The sequence below is a fragment of the Sylvia atricapilla genome, chromosome 8 (assembly GCF_009819655.1).
Source record: "Sylvia atricapilla isolate bSylAtr1 chromosome 8, bSylAtr1.pri, whole genome shotgun sequence".
NCBI classification, from domain to species: domain Eukaryota; kingdom Metazoa; phylum Chordata; class Aves; order Passeriformes; family Sylviidae; genus Sylvia; species Sylvia atricapilla.
In genome coordinates, this window is record NC_089147.1 from 16,340,947 (window position 1) to 16,364,207 (window position 23,261).

Genomic DNA, 23,261 nt, shown 5'->3' on the forward strand with positions numbered 1-23,261 from the left:
ACCATTTTTCTGACTTTATGGACAAAAAAACTGGTTATAAAACAGTCAATATGTTGGCAACTGCAGTTACACAGGGTAAAGAGGTGCTTGCTGTTGTGATGGCACTCAACAAATTAAATGCCCCTGAGTTCTCAAAAGAGGATGAAGAGGTAAAATGTCACACAATAACACAGCTCTAAGTTCAACAAGTAGTTTGAGTGACTCTATATCTTAATTTAATACTTTTGTCTTTTTTTGATCTTTGTCATTTTTAGGTATTTAAAAAATACCTCAACTTTATATCAATGATGATAAGAAATAATCATACGTCGTATCTCTACAATATTGAGTCACGAAAAAGCCAGGTATAGAAGCATTTTTTAATAAAAATACTTCCTTTTTCCTCTGAAACACCTATTATTCCCACTATTTTATATTCTTGCAATCTTATTGAAGTAGGGATACAATCTATTCTTTTTTTTTAGTTTGTTAACAGTGATGCAACTTATAATTTCATTCTAGAATGCCTAGAATTCTTATGTTTATGTTTTCGTACTGTTCTGAGCATTATTCTCTTTCTTTTTTTGTTGCAAATAGATGCTTTTGTGGTCTGCCAACAAAGTATTTGAGGAGCTAACAGATATAGAACGACAGTTTCATAAAGCACTGTATACTATTCGAATGTATTTGAATTGTGAAAGATACTCTGTTGGTCTGCTGGACATGACTAAAGAGAAGGTAACAACTATTTTTCCTACTCGTTAGAAACTCCTGGGGTGAAGTTTGCAAGACACAAACTTACCATGTTTTCTAACTCTTTGGGATAATTCATATAAAATTTAACAATGTTACAAAGATTACATGCAAAATATTAGTATGGCAAATGACACAACCAAATTAAACATAAAGGCCAATTCTGAAATAATTTTTCATATTCATAATTCCATGTGAGAAAGGGTAGAGGTACAGGTCCAATTATTGCTTTAGAAGTATCTACCAGCTAAAAGAACAATAAAGTTGTACAACTATTTAGGGATAAGATTAGCCTGCAATTTGCTGGCAAACATTTCTTGTCTGGAATATAATTATCGATGTTTTTCTTAATATTATCTGAAACATGGCCATAGTAAACTACATAGAAATAAAAATCAAACTGTAATACACAGATGTGATGTTATTTAGGAACACAGAACTGATTTTTTTCCTTTTTCCCTGTGTTTCATTTTCTCAGGAGTTCTATGACGAGTGGCCAATCCGGCTGGGGGAGGCAGAGCCTTACAAAGGCCCCAAGACACCCGATGGACGAGTGAGGATATTAATTTTTTTTTAATGAATCTTAAGTTTGATGTTGAAGTTGTACAAGTCGCCTAGATGTTTTTATATTTTTATTTAGGAAGTCAACTTTTATAAGATTATTGACTATCTGTTACATGGACAAGAAGAAATCAAAGTCATTCCGTGAGTATTCGTTGGCAGCTTGTGAATGTGTGGTAATTAGATATTGCTGGGATAGAATAGCATGTCTACATCGTAGAAATAAATTAATTTCATTGTCTCTCAAAAGGTCACCTCCAGCAGATCACTGGTGTCTTGTCAGTGGATTGCCAACATATGTTGCTGAAAATGGTCTTGTAAGTCCATAGCAAAACTAAAAACTAGCATTTTAAACCATGCTGTTGTTCTGATTGAACAAAAAAATGCGCCAAACCTCCCCATGATCAAAAGCCTCTGCAAAAATACCATGATGCTTCCAGTGCCTTTGGTTTCCAGTGAAATCATTTAAATCAGTACTTTGGATGGAAAGAAAGTCTCAGCAGAAATCGTGAATACAGCAGGATAATTTCCCTTGTATTGTGGTGATATCAGAGGAACAATATGTGTGTCTGATGTCACTTTCCAGGTGTGATAAATGTCACCAATCATGCCAAAGTAAGAAAATCAGCACAATGCAAGGTTTTAATTTTTTTCTTAATTTCCTATATCTTCTTGCATAGACATAGTAATTCAAAGTCAGGATGTATGACAGCTATGAATAACCCTGTGGCATTTTTAATAGAGCCTTTAGTACTCAATTATTTCTTTCTAGAAACCCCCATGCCATTTTAAACTGGAAGAGGTTTTCTTAACCATTATGCTCTTGCACTGTGAGACACTGAGGGACTTTGCTACAAACCTTCCAGAATGATGTCTGTTAGAATAACCACATTTAAGAGAAATGGTTCTAGTTTCTGTAGCTAGCTAGGATGGTCACTATTGCTAGCTTAGAAAATAAATATTCCTCTTAAAATATTAGACCAAGTTTTGATGAACATTATATTCCATTTAAACAATGTGTCATTTTCTTTATGACGCAGATTTGTAACATGATGAATGCACCAGCAGATGAATACTTCACATTTCAGGTAAATTCAGTAATGTTAATAATTATAAAATATTGTAGAAAAATATTCTAGTGCTTGCCACCAATTGGTTATACAGTTGATAGTAAAAATAATTTCTCATTTGATTGTGATGCACAAACAAAATACTTTTGTTACATTGCTTATGTCCACAGCTGTATTATTACTTTCAAAGAAATACACATTTCTTGGTTTTGGTTTTCCTACAGAAAGGACCAGTGGATGAATCTGGATGGGTTATCAAAAATGTCTTGTCATTGCCTATTGTCAACAAAAAAGAAGAAATTGTGGGAGTTGCAACATTTTACAATAGGAAAGATGGAAAACCTTTTGATGAGTATGATGAGCAGATCACTGAAGTAAGCTTAACAGGATTAGAGGGTTTGAGGAGCTATGTGATGTTAAAAAAATATTGTAGTAAAAAGTCATTTTTATATGTCAAAGTTTTTTCAAATAGGCCATGCTAACATCTAGCCAAGCGTCTATCTTCTTCAAAATGCAGTTTCTTAAGAATCTGAGATTTTATCTCCCTTTATAAAACTGAAAATTTCTGAGTGATCATTTACATTCCAGTGATGAAAAAAAGTTGCTTATAATTTTACTTTTAATGCTTTGACTTTTTAATGCCGGTCAGCATCTCCTAAGTAGCAGTTGGTAAGCAGGTATAGTGTGCTGCTGCCAATGCTTGCCAAGCCTGTGATCATGGGAGTTCACAGAGCATTCATAATCGCATGCACTCAGGCAAGATAAGATGTTACACAGTGTACCCAAGTCCACCTACCTGATTTAAGCTTCATAAGCCTCAAAGTCCTGTATATAAAATGGGAATATGAATTACTTAATTACTAGGCTGACCCAAACGTCCTTAGAAGATGTGAGGGCTAACAGACTTGGCTGAAGGAAGATAAAGGCCTCTAACAAGCAGAGTAGTGCCTTGCTTTTCAAAGGGCATTAACAGAAATAGGACCTTATGAAAACTAAGTTAAAATCATCAGGTTCATTCTGTTGTCATGGCATCATCTCTGCTTTACTTGACTTTGTTGCAGACTCTCACACAGTTCCTGGGGTGGTCTGTTTTAAATACTGACACTTATGACAAAATGAATAAACTTGAAAACAGGAAAGACATTGCTCAGGAAATGCTCATGTACCAGACAAAGGCCACCCCTGCTGAAGTTGAATCTATCCTGGTAAGTTTCTGTCCACAGCCACTAAATTAAAACAGGAAACTTACTACACAAAACCTGAATTTTCTTACTCTTCTTTTGTTTTTAGAAATACAAGGAGAAATTAAATGCAAAAAGTTTAGAGGAATGTGATCAAAAGGATCTAATCAGGATTTTGGTAAGTCATTAAACTAAAAATTCTGGTGGTGTATTTATATCAGACAATAATGTGTCCTCATCATAGAAAAGATTGTGTTTGTTGAAATCCTGATTAATACAATCAATGTTAGCTATCAGTTCCACAGGCCAGAGGGGGTTGATTTAGTAACACATCCTCAACATCTTCTCTCCTTTGTGCAAACCCCACTGCTACCTACGGGGACGCATTCTGTCCCAGACTTACTTTCAGATTATTTTTCCTGCATTTTCTGCATTTTCCTGCATTTTTTGTATTTCCTGAAATTTCCTATATTTCCGTAGGCAGAGAAGTCTAAAGACAGTGACTTGTGACTCCACAGTGACAAAACAGATTTGACCTTATGAGTTCTCTGCTCTACTACTCTGCTACTACTAAACAAAAATGAATTTGTAGTACTGTTCTCTGACTGCCTTAGTATTTCAATCTAGAAAGGCAGTGACTTTGGAAGAAAGTTCTTTCTTGTCCATTTGGAGCACTTTAGCTGCCCTGGAGCACATGAATTGGTGTACTTTATCTGAAAAACCTCAAATTCAGAGCAAAGACATGCTCTGAATGAAAACACTGAATGAACTTCCACTGTTAATGGATCAAAACAGAGCTAGTCTGTAGTAAAAAAGGTCAAAATATACACAAATCTGTTGACTTCCAGTACCAACCACTTCACATATTTCCTCCTATTACACCACATTTCCTAATGTACACATAGCCATAGGGAAAAGATCTCATGAAACTCTTTTTAGTTATCTATATGTGCATGCTGGAATGCATTGGTATTAATGATTTACTGGCTTCCACACAACAGATGCTCACGCAGCTTGCATGTGGTGAAATAAAAAACATCAACAGAAAGTGTGTAGCTTCACAAGCCTTTTAAAGGAAATTTAATTTAGCAGCATGAAAATCTTCAAAAAATAATAGACATTATAAAATTTCTCCATTGATAGAATAAAATCTGATTATTCTGATACAAGCTCCAAATTTAAAAACAAAATACTGGCATGAATTTTTAAATCTACAAAAAGCAATTTGTTCTTTCAACATTGTGGAGTCACAAATTCAAAGGTCTAATATCTTCTGCACTGCCAAGGCTACATGCAAGTGCTTTATCCTATTATAAGACCTGGAATCCCAGATAACTAATAGGATAAAGCAGGTGTTTCTAGATCTGATGATTCACCAAGTGATGGGTCTTAAAACAACACTAGTCTAGGTTTCTTTGTCCTTGATCTCAGATCTGCATAGATATAAAGGAAAAACCCAGGGAAAAGGAAAGGGATGATGAGCCTTATTTGTTGAAATATGTGCATACATTCAGTCATCTTTTTTCTTTCTCCATAAAGTGAAGATCATTTATAGACTGCTGAGGAGGAAGGGAGTCATTGTGATAATATACGCTATTTTTTTGTGTTACACCAGACTTCCTTGAAGAATTCTTGCTTGGATTGGAAGACATTCTTTAAAATATGATGCTGCTCTCTCTAGGCTTTGAGAGAGATGAAGAGTGTTAGAGAACAGTTCAGTAATACCACTATTACCAGTTAGGCTATTCAATGTGAATCTATATAATGGATACAAAATAGGCAATTTAATTTGGTTGAGAAAAAGATGAATGTAGCCTTGAGATCAGGCTAAAAGTGGGAGAATTTATTGGGGGGTGGGGGGAATGGCGATTTTATACCAGGGAAGAGAATTTCTAAGGACCAAGATTTCTAAACTAAGGTAATGTTGAGATGGTCACAACACATTGTGTTGGAATTTAGAGTATGAATTGCCCAAGGCTTTTATCTATTAATTTATCTAATTTTGAGAAGAATGCCAGCAGTATCATGATTGCATTTCATAGTTTAATACACATTAGTTCATACTGACACCTGAGACCTTTGGAGAGATAGTAAGCATACTGTCCTTGAGCAATATTTCTACTGAAGAAAATTTAAAAAGCTTTTCCAACTTTGTTCTTGACAGAAAACCCATTGTTTTTTATATTTCCTAACAGAAAGAAGAATTACCTGATCCAAAAGATTTAGAACTGTATGAATTCCGCTTCAGTGACTTTCCTGTTACAGAGCACGGCCTGATAACATGTGGAATACGACTGTTCTTTGAGATAAATGTTGTTGAAAAATTCAAAGTTCCAGCTGAGGTCTGGTTTATTTTTCTTGTTTACATTTACCTTTAAATAGAAGAAAAATAACTGATTTTACATATTTTTAATCTAGAAGTAGGCAATACTAAAATATTAGTGGTATGGTTAGCAATCTTCCATTTTCAATGAAGTGTTTACATATTTGTCATAAAAACATAAAATTAATCCTGAATTGTGTAAGCTAGGCAAGGATTTAAATCCACACATCTATGTAAGAAAAATTTCCTGTTTCCATGTTTCAATGAAGAACATTTGTTTTCAAAGGCCTGGCACAATTAAGTAATTTTATAGTATATTCTAGTTATTTAATGGGAATTCCTTTGTTCTGTTTCAATTAACAGCTGTCTGACTCACTTTTGCTCCCATAGGTCCTTACAAGATGGATGTACACAGTCAGGAAGGGTTATCGGGATATCACTTACCATAACTGGAGACATGGATTCAATGTGGGACAAACAATGTTCACTCTGCTGATGGTAATGTTGCTAATATTAACTCCAAAATCATTAATTAGTATTCTTTCAACTCCAGATGGCAAATTCAGGAAGACACATGCTCAGAGTTATCTGTTTTCTTTTACAGACAGGCAAAATAAAGAAATACTATACTGATTTAGAAGCCTTTGCCATGGTTGCTGCTGCTTTCTGCCATGACATTGATCATAGAGGGACCAATAACTTGTATCAAATGAAGTAAGTATTAGATATCAAATGTAGGGAAATGTACTACTTTTAGTGGAAAACAAACACTAAAAAAGTCAAAACATGCAAAAATATAAGCTATATATTCCATACTCATCTGGCATGAATAAGTACTTCTACTGCAGAAGATTCTGCCCCAGGGCACTTCAGGCAGCTGAAACACAAAGACAAAATGCAAAGAGATCTTAGAAGGATCTCCTGAAGCTGCAATCCATTTTAAAGACTCTAACTTTCTAAAACTCTAGCAATGCTTGGATAGTAGCAGACAGAGCCTCATGCACCTGAGGACACAAAGAAATTAGTAAAGCAAATTAAAATCCATAATTGGATTACTTTTTCAAGACAGAGTATAAGCATTTTTCTGGACAGAGATTCAAGATGTGACATAGACAAGGGCCAGGGAGACTGAATTTTTTTCTCTGTTTTCCACTGTCTAATTTGACTAGTTCAGTTGTTCCTAGCCCATACTCAGTTTCTTGATATAGGTCCTTTCCTGAGTTGTAATCTCCTCATGTTATATGAAAGTCTGAGTCAACAAGCTTGAGTTCTACCGCTGGGTCCACAGGTCCAGATATTACGCATCATGAGTTTAAAGCTTTGCAATTCATGCTGTAATATGTTCTGAGAAAATATTCTAAAGGATTTCTTTGTGATTTTTACCTTGTTTGTTATGAAACAATATTAATTAATTTAAATTTCCCTTTGTATTAAAACATTAGGTATCAGATGACACCCATTCTCCTCCTGAGGAGTGAACATCCCACCATTTAATTTTTTGCATAATCTGTGTGGGCTTGTTTCCATGTGCTAGCCAGAGAACACGTTTCTCAGAATAGCATGTGTACCAGGAGATTGTAATTTTCTGGCTAGTTTCCACCAACCATATCTCCAGAGTGACTGATCCTACCCCTCTGACCCTGAATCCACTCCTCACATTTCAGCCTTTTCAGCCTGTGTACTAGAGCAGTGACGCAAAGGGATTTTCTGATTATTCCCAGGGATTCTCCAGGTGACGTAGAAAAGAGAATGACAGATGCTGATTCTTATTCAATGGGCTGCCTCTTATCCAAACAAGTTTAAGGGGGGTTGTAGCAGGTCGGGTTTAAATCTTCCCGCTGTGGTCTTCCCTGGATGAAAGCCCTCTACATGAGGTCCTACGCAGTAAAGCTATTTATAGAGCTCATCAGGCTTTACCATGACAGTCCTAATCACATCAGAAAATAGGGTGCCATGTAGCAATCCACCTTGGGTTATCTGGGAAACAGAGCTATAAACCAAGGGGAAAAGGAGGAGAATACACTTCCAAACACGTAGAACTACCAGGAGCCCGTGTAGGTAGGATGGCTTCCTACCCTTCATCTCACAACCATAATCTGATACAGAATCTCCTCTTCTTGAAGCTTAGTCCACTGTCAGGGAATGCTTTAAGACCTATGGTAAAACTGAAAAACCCTGAGCTATCAGGACTTCTGTTGTTCATAAAATGGCAATTTTGCAGGAGTGAAGTAGCCCAAGGGCATTAGAAGATTTAAACTCCATTATACTGTTATTTTAGATTTGAGTTATAGTTAACTAGAATCCCAGGGCACATGGCCCAGTCATTACAGATATACAAGAGTTCAAAAGCCATGCCACTGAAAGATTGATGAAGTCTACTTTTAAGGTACATAAAAGGAGCATAGATTAAACAAACAGCAAAACCGAACACATAAGACAACTTAAAGGCATATTTTAAATACCAAAGCTTTTGAGTTTAGAGGCATCTAACAATGACTTTGACTTTAGTGGGCACTGATCACCCAGCACTCTCCAAGTTCCATCATTACTCAGTCACAGAAATGAAAGGAAGCAAGTTGGGTTGGGTTTTTTTTTTTTTGTCTGCATCATAGCTTATGTACACTATTATCCCAATAATATGAAACCTGATTAAAAAATATTGCCTTAAAGTTATATATATAACACTCTAAAGAATTGCTTATTTTTTCACAGGTCAGCTGCTCCCCTGGCAAAACTTCATGGTTCTTCCATTTTAGAAAGGCATCACCTAGAGTACAGTAAAACCCTGCTGCAAGATGAGGTACGTCATGGACTGTCTCCTTGTGCTAATCAACACTGAAGATCCAATTAACTTAAAATGTTCCAAATTTTACTGGGTCTCATGCATTTCTCTAGGTCCACATAAGAATAAAATTCAGAAGTTTAAGAAATTCTTATGCATTTTCCACTTCTAGTGAAACATCAGTGATTCTGTCTGAAACACTTTCACCCCACATAGAAAAGCTTTTCCTCGGCCTCACTCACACTTCTCAGGTTTTTTTCTGTTTGCACAAAACAGTTGATGTCGAAACCAAAGCAAAAAATACAATATATATATGCAAAATCTTGTCGTTCAACGGCTGTGCCTGGTTTATGAGGTCTGAATTCAGCCGCAGGCTCTGGCAGCTGAGGAACAAAAGGAGATGTTGGCGGAGGGCCCCCTTGCCCTCAGGGCTGACCGCCCCCTACCGTGTGAACAGGGCCGGGGTTTGGCAGCCCGTTAGGTGTTCTGCGCTGTTCCTGCGCTGTTCCTGCCCTGTTCCTGCCCTGTTCCTGCCCTGTTCCTGCGCTGTTCCTGCCCTGTTCCTGCCCTGTTCCTGCCCTATTCCTGCTCTATTCCTGCGCTGTTCCTGCCCTCTTCCTGCGCTGTTCCTGCCCTCTTCCTGCGCTGTTCCTGCGCTCTTCCTGCCCTGTTCCTGCCCTATTCCTGCCCTGTTCCTGCCCTGTTCCTGCCCTATTCCTGCGCTGTTCCTGCCCTCTTCCTGCGCTGTTCCTGCGCTCTTCCTGCCCTGTTCCTGCCCTATTCCTGCCCTATTCCTGTTCTATTCCTGCCCTGTTCCTGCCCTATTCCTGCGCTGTTCCTGCCCTGTTCCTGCCCTGTTCCTGCCCTGTTCCTGCCCTATTCCTGCTCTATTCCTGCCCTGTTCCTGCCCTCTTCCTGCCCTGTTCCTGCCGTCCCGGCAGCGGGGCCGGCGCTCCCGCCGCACGCTCAGGCTCAGCTGCCCCTCAGGGCCCTGCTCCTCCGCTGGGCCCGGCCACTCTGCCCTCAGCGGCCTCAGGCTCCGGCCCCGCCACAGCCAAGGAACACTACTGACACTCTCTACCGTGTATTTTGCTGGGTGATTTAACAGCAGGGCATGTACATATGCATCCCTTCCATCCCTTGTTTGCAGCAGCAGGGCAGGCACCCATTTCACCCTCCTTTTCCACTTCTAATCCCTGTGGTGATGCTGTCGCTTCATGAGGCCGTGGAATAAATCCTTACGCTAAGCAGTAGCACTGTTGCTAATAAAAAACCTGGAAGGCTTATGATATGAAAACAAACAAGCAAAGACCTTCCCCTTTATTGATGGTGATGTATTTTTCCAAATGTGAGATGTCAGGGGCTGACTCCTGCTCTCGGGCAGAGCAGCTGGCAGGACCTCTGGAGGCTCTCAGCAGCAGCATCACTGTGCCCTGGCTCACACAGGCCTTGTATCTCTGTTACAAAGAAGGAAATAAAATGAAGACACTTAGAAAAATGCTGTATGATAAAACTAAGTCACTTAGAAAAATGCTGTATGATGGTCTCATTCCCTTTGCCTGAGGGAAAGGACACTGCATGTACCAAGGTATGTCCCACACACTGCTGCAGGCAATTGTGCCAACCCAGTTTAACAGGAAGAAAATGGGAACTGGAAAGCTTTAAAAAGTCAAGAAAATTAGGGTAATGGAATGTGAAATTTTAATTTTTATCATTATTTTAGTTTACGGACTGTATTTGGCCGATTTTGTGAGACAATCTGTATAGTACAAACCAAAGACAGTGTTATAAAAGGAATTGAAATCCTAAACTTTCCACCTTGCAGAGTTTAAACATCTTCCAGAACCTAAATAAGCGCCAGTATGAAACCGTTCTACACTTATTTGAAGTTGCAATAATAGCAACTGACTTGGCTTTGTATTTCAAGTAAGTACTAAATTCTGTATAACTTCTTATCAAAAAAAATCAATCCTATTGAATGTATAACTGCAGTTTTTAGTTGTTTATATGCAGCATCCAAAGATATTTATATGCGGAGAACATAGATTTATTTAACATTGTCGTTAAGTCTAATTCTTGCAAAATCCAAGACATTCTTAGTTTGATTATAAGCTTTCAAATGAATTTATATAATACTTAGTAGGTAATACATTTAGTAGGTCATTCCAATACACTTTTAGTTACAGCAAGCACTGTATTCCAGAAGTGTGGAGTCAGTAGCCTAATCATAAGGTTGTGTGCACATGTGGTATTTAACATACCATACAACAGATAGTCAGAGTAAACAGGAGTATGCTGAAAATTAAAAAAACCCAGGCAGACATCCACTGATCCCAGGGCTAAATAGGCCAAAGACTCCAAATATCAAACTATCAATCTGTTCCTAAGTTAGCGAATTAATGTGCTTTAATAAGGGGTGTCTTCCTTAAAAATATGTGGAGGCTTTTTTTTATGACTGGGACAATTTAAAGTCAGAAAAAAAGGTAAACATTAAGGAAATTGTTTAATAGCGGTTATTAAGATTTAGGGACCAGTAATTGCATTAATTCATTCATTCTAAGCAAAAATGAAAAGATTTATGAAGCAGTAGCAAGACAGGCTTATGTTTTTGAAAGTTCTTTTCTGTCAGGTCTTAGTAATTCCTAGGATTTTTGATGGGAGGGAGTGGCAAAACATCTATTAGTATTTGCTTCACTCTTCCCAGTTCAGTATGTTACAGGAAGTAACATGTAATGCTAAAAAAATGAGAATGTCACCCCAAAGAGTTTAATCTGAAGAGGTAGGGAATTGCTTGTTTATTTGTCAGGAACTCTGACATATTACTTCACATGTCAGTGCTATGCAGCAAAATCAAAGTGTATAGGTTACCTAAAAAGTTTGCATTCAACAGCAGGAAAGTATTGTTTTGATACTAGTATAACTAGGATGGTACTTGGGAAAAGCACAAATATCATAAATGTGATTTTATATTTAATTTTTAATGCAGGAACTCACATTCAGTAATATATGCTTTAATGGTTTGTTTTAACAGGAAAAGAACTATGTTTCAAAAGATTGTGGATGCAATTGAAAAAATGGAGACAGAAGAGCAGGCAATTAAGTATATATCTATTGACCCAACGAAAAAAGAAGTCATCATGTATGTGGTTAATATTTTACTCCTTATTCAATCGATTATCTAGGACTAGATTTTAAAAGAATTTGGACACCTAAACATGCAAATTTGGACTTAGTGTTACTGTCTGATGATGAGTATAACCATGATTTTAATTTAGAAACTGATGCCTATAATCTTCTTAAAATGTGCAAAATATTAATTCATTTGGCATCCTACATTCCTTAAAATCTAGACCTTTTTTTTTTATAATCATCCTAGCACTGGATAGTTAGGGTTGGTAGGGACCTCTGGAGATCATCCTGTCCAACCCCTCTCCCAGGGTGGGTGACATAGAGCAGGTTACACAGGAACTGGTCCAGGCAGGTTTTGAATGTCCCCAGACAGACTCCACAGCATCACTTGGTAAACTGTACCAGTGCTCTTCTACCCTTAATGGATATTTGTTCTTCTTCATGTGGAAGTGGAACTTCTTGTGGTTTAGTTTATTGCCATTGCTTCTCACCCTGTGGTTGGGCAGCACTGGAGGGAGTCTGGTACCATCCTTCTGACATCCAAAACTGTATTCTTAGTTTTGGTTTTTGTTTTCAAAGGGCTATGATGATGACTGGATGTGACCTGTCTGCAATAACCAAGCCCTGGGAAGTGCAGAGTAAGGTATGTACTTTTGAAGTACACAATACTGCATTTACTCTCTGTTTTATTGCCCATTTTGGTGCAGGATCAATTAGAAAAATTAATTAACTTCTTATTACTTGATACATATTTAAGTACCTGTTGCCTCCAGAAAAGAACCTCTACCTGTCTGTCACTGTGAGTGTAGGTGGTCAGTGATGTCTCAAACACTCTACAGCTGTCAACCCTTCTCTACTTGTCCTTCCACTAAAACTGGTACTGCTGATTCTGGCAGCTGTTCTACCTACCCTTAAATATCACTCAATTATTTCTTTGCTAGATAACTTTTGCTACTTTCTAGCTATTTTTAAGGCACAGAATTAATAGTGAATTGTGTCTATTCTGTAGATCTTGGCGCCACTGTAAAGCAGCTTAAACAAACTAAAAATCTGTAATACAGAGTAGTACATAAGTACTTCAAGTACTCCAGTATTTATTTACCATCTTGCTGAAGCTCATCACTTAGTCTTACAGGAATATGTTTTAACAAGCATAATCAAAATACAACTGCAAATACTTGTTCTTCTAAGTTATACACATTACAGGTATTACAAGACTCTTATGTTGCTAATATTGCCTGGTTTCGGTTGGCAACAATCTCTTATTTACTCAGCATGCATCAAAATACTGCAAGTGATAATCTGCTGGGAAAAGCCTTAAGTACACCAGACAGTGTCTGTTTGTTTTTCACATTTTCTGGAAGGCCTTGTTTTACTTATTTAAATGTACTACTATCTGCTCACAATTCCACTGAATTGTACCTATTCAGGTTGCCCTCATGGTTGCAAATGAATTCTGGGAGCAAGGTGACCTGGAACGAACTGTGCTACAGCAACAACCTATTGTAAGTACTAAATAATTTAACTGCCTTAAGCAATATTAGCTATTACTAAAACATGCAATAAATAATGAACCATGATGCTTAACATGCAAAAAACATGATATCTACATACTCTAAATTACTGCTCTTCTGTTCTAGCCTATGATGGACAGAAACAAGGGAGATGAACTACCTAAGCTCCAAGTTGGTTTCATAGATTTTGTGTGTACATTTGTGTACAAGGTAAGAATAACTGGTTTTGTTTTCCTGTTCTGGCACTTCTGATGGCACAATTAGTGACAAGATGTTGCAGTAAAAATTCTAGATAGCAGCAGTACTCTTGGTCTCAGGGTGAACTATCACAACCACCGTAATTTTTCAGTATTTTGTTACATCAAAGAAATGTTCTCATAGAGGAAATTCAAGAGATATGAAGCAAATTCATAAAAGAGGAAGATCCCAGTGAAACTTTAGGATGCTGAGGTTTTGTTATTGCCTTGAAAGACTGAGTTACAAAGTCCAGCTTGATTCTTCCTAGTCCCATTTAATATAAGCAAGCAGTGTGGATGGTTAAAAAACCAGCAGTTAATAGCACAGCAAAGGGAATAGGAATATGCAATATTTGGGACGTGTAAATATACTGTTTCTTCTGTAAGGCACTGAAATGTCCACATTCTTAATCCCTGTCTAGTTTTTATTATCCAAAAATATCAGGCAAAAACGTGATGTGATTTTTTAACATCTTCAGAAATATCCCCATCTGCTTGGAATTTATTACCAGATAACAGATTTTTTAAAATTGTATCCTGATCCTGATAATCATATAATAAAATATCATAGTTCTATTATATGAGTCAGGCTATCATATGTGGGATTAGGGAAGACATTAAAATGTGCAGCATGTAATTCCAGTATTTTCCTAACAGACTATGTGCACAATAGGGCATTATTATCCCAACAGTATTTCCAGCAAAATGCCTTGGCATTAAATGTAATAGAAAAATGAAATGTTTTCTCAGCAGTATTTCCACAATTTCAGACTTAACAATTCATCAGTGTTTACAAATTTCTAATTTACTAACTTCAATTGCTTTTACAGGAATTCTCGAGGTTTCACAAGGAAATCACACCTATGTTTGATGGTCTTCAAAACAACAGGGTTGAATGGAAAACACGAGCTGATGAATATGAAGAGAAGATGAAAGCTATTGAGGAACAAAAGAAAAAGGAAGAAGAAGCAGCTGCCCAAAAAGGTTAAGTAACTTCTTAAATTTTCATTAACATATATTTTTATGGCAGTCAACATATTCTCTCTCTCAAATTCACACATGCATTGCAGTTGTGCAATATTAAACTTTATACTAATGGTATGCAAGTTCTGAATTAGCCAAATTAGCTTTATCTATACTTGAAAGAGAAGTAACCTTTAAAGACTACACAAATCCAGTACACTGACCTCATTTTGTGAACTGCAGAATTATATAATATGACCACCACAAAAGTGAAGGGAACATAGCATTTCTTCTGTCTAAAGACTTAAAGTTGAATGTAAATAAACACTTGCTTATCTGAAATACAAGAGATGTATCAAAATTCTCTGTGGCATCAGCCTCAAATGTTTTCAGGTGCTTTGTTTTCAGTTGAAAATGAAAAACATAAGGAACAGAGAGTATGCATTCAGAACATAAAAAAGTGCCAATCCCAACTTCTCTTCCAAGCTTAAGATAAAGCTTTTGGCTCTAGTTCCCTACCACCCATTTCTTGGCAGAAATACACTCTCTCATATAAGAAATTCAATATTAATTTTCCAAAAACAGACCAAGTCCTAAAATTCGAAGGATGGTTCTGCTCAGCATAACATAGAAAGAGAATCTGGTTTTATAGAAACTTGAAACCTGTCACTCAAGTGTAAGCATGAAATGAGTCAGTTACTTTTATTCTTTGTAATGCACGTGGAGCAGCAGGTCTACAGCTCTGTCAATTGACTGAGACAACTGAAAAGGTTCAAAGATTAAAAAAACCCTTGTGTGATTAAAACAGTGATAATATGGTCAGCTAGTTTAAAGAAAAAAAGTTAGTTTACTCTGTGTTTCACACATCTTTAAAATATAAAACAGTACCAAATAATTTATTTTTTAATCAGTATCTGTGGGAAATAGGTGAGTATTCTTCACACTTCACACAAAAGAAGCTATTCAAGGCCACCCATCAAGTTACTGTCAATGTGTGTGTGTCAGTGTCAGTTATTGGCTCCCACAAAATTGATACAAGGTTACAATAAAAATAAATGTTAAACAAAAAATCAAAAAGTTGTTGCAAAGTGGTTTAAGAAGTACTGTAAGTTACATGATTTAATCAAAGCAGATTTTTGGAAGAGTGTAATAGAATGAGTCAAATATTTTGGCCTGCTCGTACTGTGATACTACTTACACATTTTCACAGAAATTCCACCCTCCTATTTACTCCCAAATTTATTTTCAATGACACTTTCATTTTTTTGAAATCATGTAATTTTTATTTAAGATTCATTTATTGCTGAGAACTAGCTGGTTGCCAGTATGTTTTTCATTACACTGGAACATAACCATCTGAACTTTACAGAAATACCAGCAAAACAAAACCAAACCTGGGACCTCCTTACACAACTTCAGATCTCCTTAGACATTTGCTTTCTCAGCAAAGAACATCACCAAAAAAAGTTACCAAAGTCAGATCCAATGCTCCTAACCATAAACGTCTTCAACAGAAATTAAATAAACTATTTAGGAAGAGTCAGGTATTTCTACACTCACTGAGAGGTTACGACCATCCTACATTGTCGGTATTTTGAAATCACTTAAGTAATTGAATTAAGAAAATAGGAAACCTTACACAGGCAAGCATGGACAGACTGATTTGCAGAAGCTGAGGATCTGGTCTTTACATATCATAATTGGCAACACAAAACAAAAGGGAATTATTCTGCATCCTTTAAAAACATGCACTGGAGTGAGACCATGAAAATTCGTGAAGAATAGATCTGACACTGTCAAATCAAGGCCATGTAAATATACGGGTTTGTTAAGTCAGTTCATACAAACAAAGATTTGATACATGCTGAACCATGGTGGTTTCTCTAGAACACACTGACCTGGCTATTCTCAGCCATTCAGTAGACACAAAATAAACATGTTTGCTGAACCACTACAGTGGAAAGTTCAGAACTGAAGTAAAGCAAAATACAGTATTAAACTGAGAAAATCAAATACATAGTTAGTAACATAGTGTTGATTATATCCAAAAATTACAGAGGGTAGGACACTGATTATGTGACATGTTTCAATGCAGGTGGAAAGGGTCGAAAATGACCTAGTAACATGGTGATCCACAGCTTTCAAATGTAAGTTTTAATTCTAATATTGGTATCTTACCTTAAGTGAATCTGGAAATGCAATTTATTACATTAACTATGACCAATGAACATCTGTGGCATCATTTGAGGGAGAGTAACAGAATCAGTAGCTATAAATAAAAACATGTGAAGTGTCTCTCTCTCTTAATTAGTAATTACAAAGGGATTCATGCAGGGTTGGAAAAAGGTTTATTCAATTAGGTCAAATTAAAGTTTTTCTATCATTGCTTCAAAAATAGATTCACAGATTATATTGATTCAAGAGTTTCTTTTGCATGGCTTGCATACCTCAGCTTTGTATGTGTGGGACAGAGTCATATATTTAAATACTGAAACTTTCCAGTAAGAGTGGTTCAGTGTGTGTTTGGTCCCTTGAGAAATGTTGGTATCAACTCCTACACTATTTACACATATGTATATGTAACGTTTCCTTGTTTCTTATTCCAATATCCCAGACAAGCACTGAAATTTCAGACAGCCAAACATACATAATATGCATAAAATACAAGCAGCACTCCATAATAAGTAATTAGAGGAGCTAAAATTAACAGAAAATGCTCATTTTACTTTCCTTCCTTGTTTTTTTAACAGAAAGTGGTGCTGCAGGTGGAGGCGGTGGTGAAGAAGGAAAATCCAAAACATGTGTAGTTTTGTAATTCTTTGTCTCAGACACTGTTCCTGCTACGAGAAAAGAAAGAACTAGAAAGAACTTCAATGAGCCCCAGTGGATTTCTGCTTTGCATAGAATAGTGTAGATCAACCTCTTAATCCTCTTAAACACTTGCCATTTGTTGGAAATAATTTTTAATGGGTGAAAAAACGGTTACAATTAAAAACTGGAAAAAATAATGGTGCAAAATGAGTTAACTGTGTGCTCTAGGTACTTTTTCATGTCGCTCAATTTACATACAGTACTTTTGTTAAAATATGTAACTTCTACACACTGTCAAAAAAAATACAAATTATTTTGACAGATGTTGTATGAAATTACTGAATGAAATCTAAGATGTAAAATTCAAACAAAAAATTGCAACATTTTTAACTTGAATATTTAGATTTTTATATTATGTGTAATTCCCTAATCTGTAATTTTGCCATTTTCCTTTATTTTCAATACTATGTAAAGTCCTAGAGTAAAACATTTCTTTCACTTTAGGAATGCACAGCACAATTCCCTAGCTCTTATCTATAAAAAGCAAGCCCATGGTACACTGTATTTTTTCCAAAATTACCAGTGACAGATCTGTAAATTATAGCCATTGTAGCCTTTTGATGGTATGCAAATGGCTCTCCTGCAGATCCTAAACTGACCAGCTTTTATTGTAAATATCTAAAATAGCAGACCACAAACATCATACTTTACACACAAGTAAAAATTTACTAAGATACACCAGCATATCTACAGCAGGATCTGCATTCAAGGGCATTTTAAAAGGCTCACATATTCCCAGTGCATCTCTTTCAAAATGCAAATTAAAGTATTTGAAAACCAATTAATTGGCACCAATTTAATCTTCTGAGGGAGAGCAAAGCAGAAGTAAAGCACATGACAACTCCCATTACCTGTCTTTCTACAACCAGTAGACTGCACACAAATTAGCTCTTCACGAACACTGATCTTCCTCCCCAAACCTTCAAAACAAGTCCACACCTTCCACTCGGAAGCCAGTTCCTCCTGCGGAGGAGGAAGGCAAATGACCACTCTGTTAGGCACCGACCTGAGTATTCACTGGAACCTGTTTCCAATCTAAGGAGATGGATGTCAAATGCAACTCCTGCAATAGAGAAATTCAGCATTCAGACTGAATCCTGCCACTTTTTCTGCTCCTTTAAACAAAGCAGAACCACAATTTTTTTTCCTCTGAAGGACCCTCTGCATCCACATGGAAGGGAGAATGAGCAATTTGCTCTTTACAAACCCTTCTAATGCTCTACGAACAGAGATACTGTGTAGATTTATCACTCAAAATTAAAGGAATCCACAAAAAAAATCCAAAACTTACAACATTGACTTAAAAGTGGGCAAAACATTTTATGCAGTTATGACATAAAACTGGATATCATGTTATCTTCTGTATTAAATGCCGCTACTAAAGAAAACCATTTCAAGGTTGTTTAATAATGTAATTTTATTCAAACTGTATTAAATTATGTATTTAATATGTATAGTGTAATTTTTTGTAACTCTGCTTTAAAGACCCAAAGAGAAGCTAGTTATTCAGAACACATACTTAATATACAATACTTGAAGCAACAAATATAGCAACACCGTCGACAAAAACCCCTTTGGGCAAGTTGCACACGTTTAAGCAGATTGCTGCAGATTGGATTTGACTCTCAGCCAAGCTCGCAAGAAGCAAGATGACAGAGAATTAACCTTTAAATCCACCTTCTTACCTAAAGAAGCCTTCATGCAAGGATATGTTTTTTTTTTCTCATTCAAGGACACCCTAAATATGTCCTTGTACTGTCGTTTATTATGTAAGTACAAAATGTTTAAAATGTAATTATGTTAAGTAATACTTGTAAATAGAGTTCTCAACTTCTTCATGAGTGCATGTGAAATGTTCATAAATACACTAAAACCATCTCTGCTGTTATATTGTCCACATCAAATACTTACCAGAAATACTTTCTATACCTACAGTGAGACATATTTATCAAAAATATATTTTGTACAACATGATCTTCCTCAGATTAACATGAAAACTAATTTTAAAAATTCTGACTTCGTGTCTGCAGTAATTTTCACCAGACAGAAAAAATATAGGCATGGTACCTATTCATATTTCTTTGGAAACATGACTGAATGAATGTTTAAATATGTGTTGCAACTGAAAGAAAAAAAGGAATGCAGTAAGTTTCTCAAACAATATACATGCTTTATTTGTGCATTTAGGATTACACGTGAAAGAAGGATTAACGTTCCATCAATGACAAGGAGATCAGAAGGCACAGATAACATAAAAGTCACGTACATCTCCAGTAGAAAGCCACATGTTATTTTTTACACCAAAAATTTCACCAACCAACCAAATTTTTATGGGTGGAATTGTAAGACACATCACTCTACAACTAAAATTTAAAAGAAAGTCACAAGAAACAGAACTTTTTAAAGGAGTAGGAGAAATTTCAGATATAGCTTACTTGATTCAAGTAGAACACATATTTGACAAAATTTGAACTTCTCTAATAGCATATGAAAATATTTACGGAGACTGATACCCAAACACTGAAGTCTAAGTAACCAATAAATTTAAGGCTATTAATTCTTGTTTAATAAATTAAAAATATAAATATGTTAAAGTGTATGGCTTTAAACTACTCACAGAATCTTACAAAATGCTCCTTTACAAAAATCTGGCAATAGCTGAAGTTTGGGATAAACTAAAACCAGTGAACTTCCTTGCTGTAATGTTAATAAATTATATTCATGTTTGTTTAAGTTTGGGTGCCATATATATTTTGCACTGAACTGAAAAAAGTATTTCTCTTATTTCAAGAGTATGCAGTCTACAAGAAACAGAAAGTTTTTAGATTTGAAGCCTTCTACAAAGATAATTCACCCAAATGGTCCATATGAGTGACTGTAGAAAAGGTATGCTGGCAGATAGATGTCTCTCGAAAACTGTGACTGGATTCCCAGACTTCCATCTTGACAACTCATGAAGAAAATCAGCCTACATCCATTGCAAGTTTTAGAGAAATAAGTCTTGAAAATACTCATCAAACTCCCCTTCCCTGTAAAAACAACAAAAAATAAAAGTCAAAGTTCTGCTTTGGATTTGTACCAAGGAGATAATTTTTGTATGAAAAAGTTTTAGCAAACTTCTGATTAGAATTGTAGAAGGTATAGATAGTTTTGACTTATTCACTACATACCCATCACACTTCCCTGTGTGAGCACTCTTAGGACCTACTGCTAAGATAATTACTGGTACAGTAGGGGGTAAGGCAACAGTGGTATGGCAGCGGCTTAACAGAGGTTTTCCTCAAGAGTTGTGTATGTCTTCTCTTTAAAAACACATTTTTAGGTTCACTGACTGGAAAGAGATTTGACACAACCTCTTACGTATGAATACTCATTGAAACACTCAGGACAACTCTGTCTTTGCAATTTTGAATGTTTCAGTAGCTGCAAGTTCACTACATCAAACTGACCGTGATTTTCCACCTGCTTCTCGTCGAGGACCTTTCCAAAAGTCAGCTCTTGAAGGACCATCCTCTGCATTGCTGTTATCTAAATCTGTTGAAAATTTTAAATTGTTTATTAAATAAATTTTAAAAATTAATTCTCTTTTTTTAATTAGATGGTATATTGCTGAAAGCAATGTTTAATTGCAGCCATGAGAATAAACAGAACACTTTTCACAAAATGAAAATGAAAATGTTTTGCAATGTTAATTATGTAGTATCAAGAAGATTCTTAGGTATCACACACCAATGTTTTGGTCAAACATAACAACTATAATGTCAAAACAATGATCTTGACACAACAGCAACATAGCATTTTTTTTCCTAAAACTAAATCATTACAAACCCAGAATTACAATGCAGTTTTAATTTATGGTATTAATCAATTACCTTACTTAAATGACAGTTCTTATCTATTGTGACTTATTAGTGAAATTGTAAGAAAACATAGATTATTGCATAACTTTTCATATTAGTACACAGGAATTTCATTTCAGGAGCTTGCCCCTTCCCCCAGATCTTTCACTAAGTTTCCTGATGAAACAAATACTTTGGGTGCTATCCAAATAATAAGAAAATTGCTTCAGGTCTTTTTGTATCTAACTGGGAAAGCCTAGGGGGTGGGGACATTCCAGAAAATGTGTAACAGAGCTGAGAAATCAGCGAACACGGTCAGTCAGCTCTAGGCAGTCTGCAACAAGAACTGGCATGACCAGACAGGAGATGGGGTCTGTTTCACAAAAAAACTGGAGACTGGAATCACTGAGATACAGGCAGTGACTAAGGAGTCACTGAATGCATCCACTTGCAATAAGTAGGTCTCTGAGATACTACAGGTAATAGTTGAAAAAGACATTAATTAAAGCCTAGGATTTAAAGTATTTTTTTTCCTTTCTTTTTTTTTCGAGCAGAGTACATACCAGTATATCTCCCTGAAGGAAAATATAGCACTTATTATATAAAAAAATTACTATCTTCACACAGTACAGACTACACAGCATAAAATTATTAACAACGTACCTATTTTTGTACCCTCTACTCTTTTTTGGAACAACTTGACATCTCATTTTTCTGGTTATTTCCATTCTGTTATCTGCCTACATTTTTATTTTTGATTAAACAATTTCCTCCTTAAAATTCCCTACACTTTTTCTGCAAGATATTTAAGTCATTCATTCGAACCTTTGTATTTCTCTTTGTTTCAAACAGCATTCTTATCCTATAAAACATTAAACCAGACTGCTAATAAAACAAAGATCAGTGACAACTGTCTATGATATTATACAACATATTACACAAACATAAAGGTTATTAAAATACCTTTACCTTTATCAGAATTATCTGAATCATCTGAAGAAACCTGATCTGTAAAGAAACACCAAAATAGAAAAAAATCAGTAACTTTCTCTTGGTTTTATCTGTTATCTTAAATTGTTTACAAAGATATTTCTATCTCAATTTATTTCACTAAACATGTGCAAATGCATGCGCACACTACATTCAAAGAAAGCAAGTAAACACTGAAATAAAAGGAATTTTTTTGCATGATTGCAAAGGTCATCAGTTTGAGCCTAATTATGTCAACCAAGATCTCTGGTGTAAAAAGGTTATCTAACATTTCCAGAAGGTTTTCAATCCCAAAGCCTCATAGAATGAGCCTCATACTTCACGAAAGTAGAATTAAATACTTCACCACCCTTTCTAGTATGCAATATCCAATGCTTGCACAAATTTTCCTTGCAGGGCATATGTTTCAGGGCATATGTCCCTCTCTGTTAAATATATGAAATTTATCTCTTTCCAGCATCTAGGAAATTTTATCTAAGAAATTTACCTTTCTGACTACCTGCAGTCAAGAAAGTTACATATCTGTATGTATAACTAAATGTGTTTATACATAATTATATGTCTCTATCTATGCAGCTGTAGCAAACTAAGCTTCAACTAACCCATCTGAGTATTTTTAACAACTGAAGTTTTTAAGTTCAAATTTACCTTTATGGGTCTTTTTTTTGGACTTCTTTTTTGCTGAACGAGATAATTTTGTCTTCTTTTTTTTTGGCTCTTTAGAGTTCTGTGCAGCTGTGCCTCTTTTCTTGCATGTTTTAACTTCTTTCCTCCTTTAAAAAAGATGAATGTACACCTCCTCTATTACATGTACCTCTTATACAACAGTAAATCTGAAGTATTTAATTCAGTCAAATGTGTCATTTTTTCAGACACGTATCAGTACTTAAACTGAAAAAAACTGATTCAGTTAAAAAGAAAAGTACTACTAGAAACAGAAGAAAAACAATCACTGGGCTGAAATTAAGCAAATGAAACTTCTGTGGTGATAGGGATGGAATTCTTCTAGTCTGAAGGGTTCTGTGCTGTCATTAGCACAGTATCTTAACCCTCAACAGTGACAAGTCAGT

The 23,261-nt window shown here is 35.9% G+C and overlaps 2 protein-coding genes across 4 annotated transcripts in view; one reads left to right on the forward strand and one right to left on the reverse strand.

Annotated features, from left to right (window-relative positions):
* On the forward strand, positions 1-19,518 carry PDE6C (phosphodiesterase 6C). 2 transcript variants are annotated; one of them, XM_066323833.1, is made up of 22 exons: positions 1-149; positions 255-344; positions 577-717; positions 1,211-1,285; positions 1,373-1,437; positions 1,544-1,610; positions 2,334-2,381; positions 2,588-2,737; positions 3,425-3,568; positions 3,654-3,722; positions 5,740-5,886; positions 6,258-6,365; positions 6,472-6,581; positions 8,580-8,667; positions 10,475-10,575; positions 11,681-11,788; positions 12,358-12,421; positions 13,209-13,283; positions 13,419-13,502; positions 14,359-14,512; positions 16,587-16,638; positions 17,242-19,518. In XM_066323833.1, exons 1-21 carry the CDS (start codon positions 18-20, stop codon positions 16,604-16,606), a joined length of 2,040 nt encoding a protein of 679 aa, XP_066179930.1. In that variant the 5' UTR covers positions 1-17; the 3' UTR covers positions 16,607-16,638; positions 17,242-19,518. The 2 variants fall into 2 exon arrangements, with proteins under 2 accessions (XP_066179930.1, XP_066179929.1); XM_066323832.1 differs by lacking the exon at positions 16,587-16,638.
* Positions 19,512-23,261, reverse strand: part of LOC136364167 (protein FRA10AC1) — a 19,885-nt gene continuing 16,135 nt past the window's right edge. The window contains exons 11-14 of one of the 2 annotated variants that reach the window (XM_066323838.1): positions 22,840-22,964; positions 22,171-22,209; positions 20,825-20,896; positions 19,512-20,391 (exon numbers count right to left, since the gene is read on the reverse strand). In XM_066323838.1, coding sequence (XP_066179935.1) covers positions 20,213-20,391; positions 20,825-20,896; positions 22,171-22,209; positions 22,840-22,964 — 415 coding nt within the window. In that variant the 3' untranslated portion in view covers positions 19,512-20,212. Of the gene's footprint in view, positions 20,392-20,811; positions 20,897-22,170; positions 22,210-22,839; positions 22,965-23,261 lie in introns of both variants that reach the window. The other variant, XM_066323839.1, reaches the window with a different exon arrangement.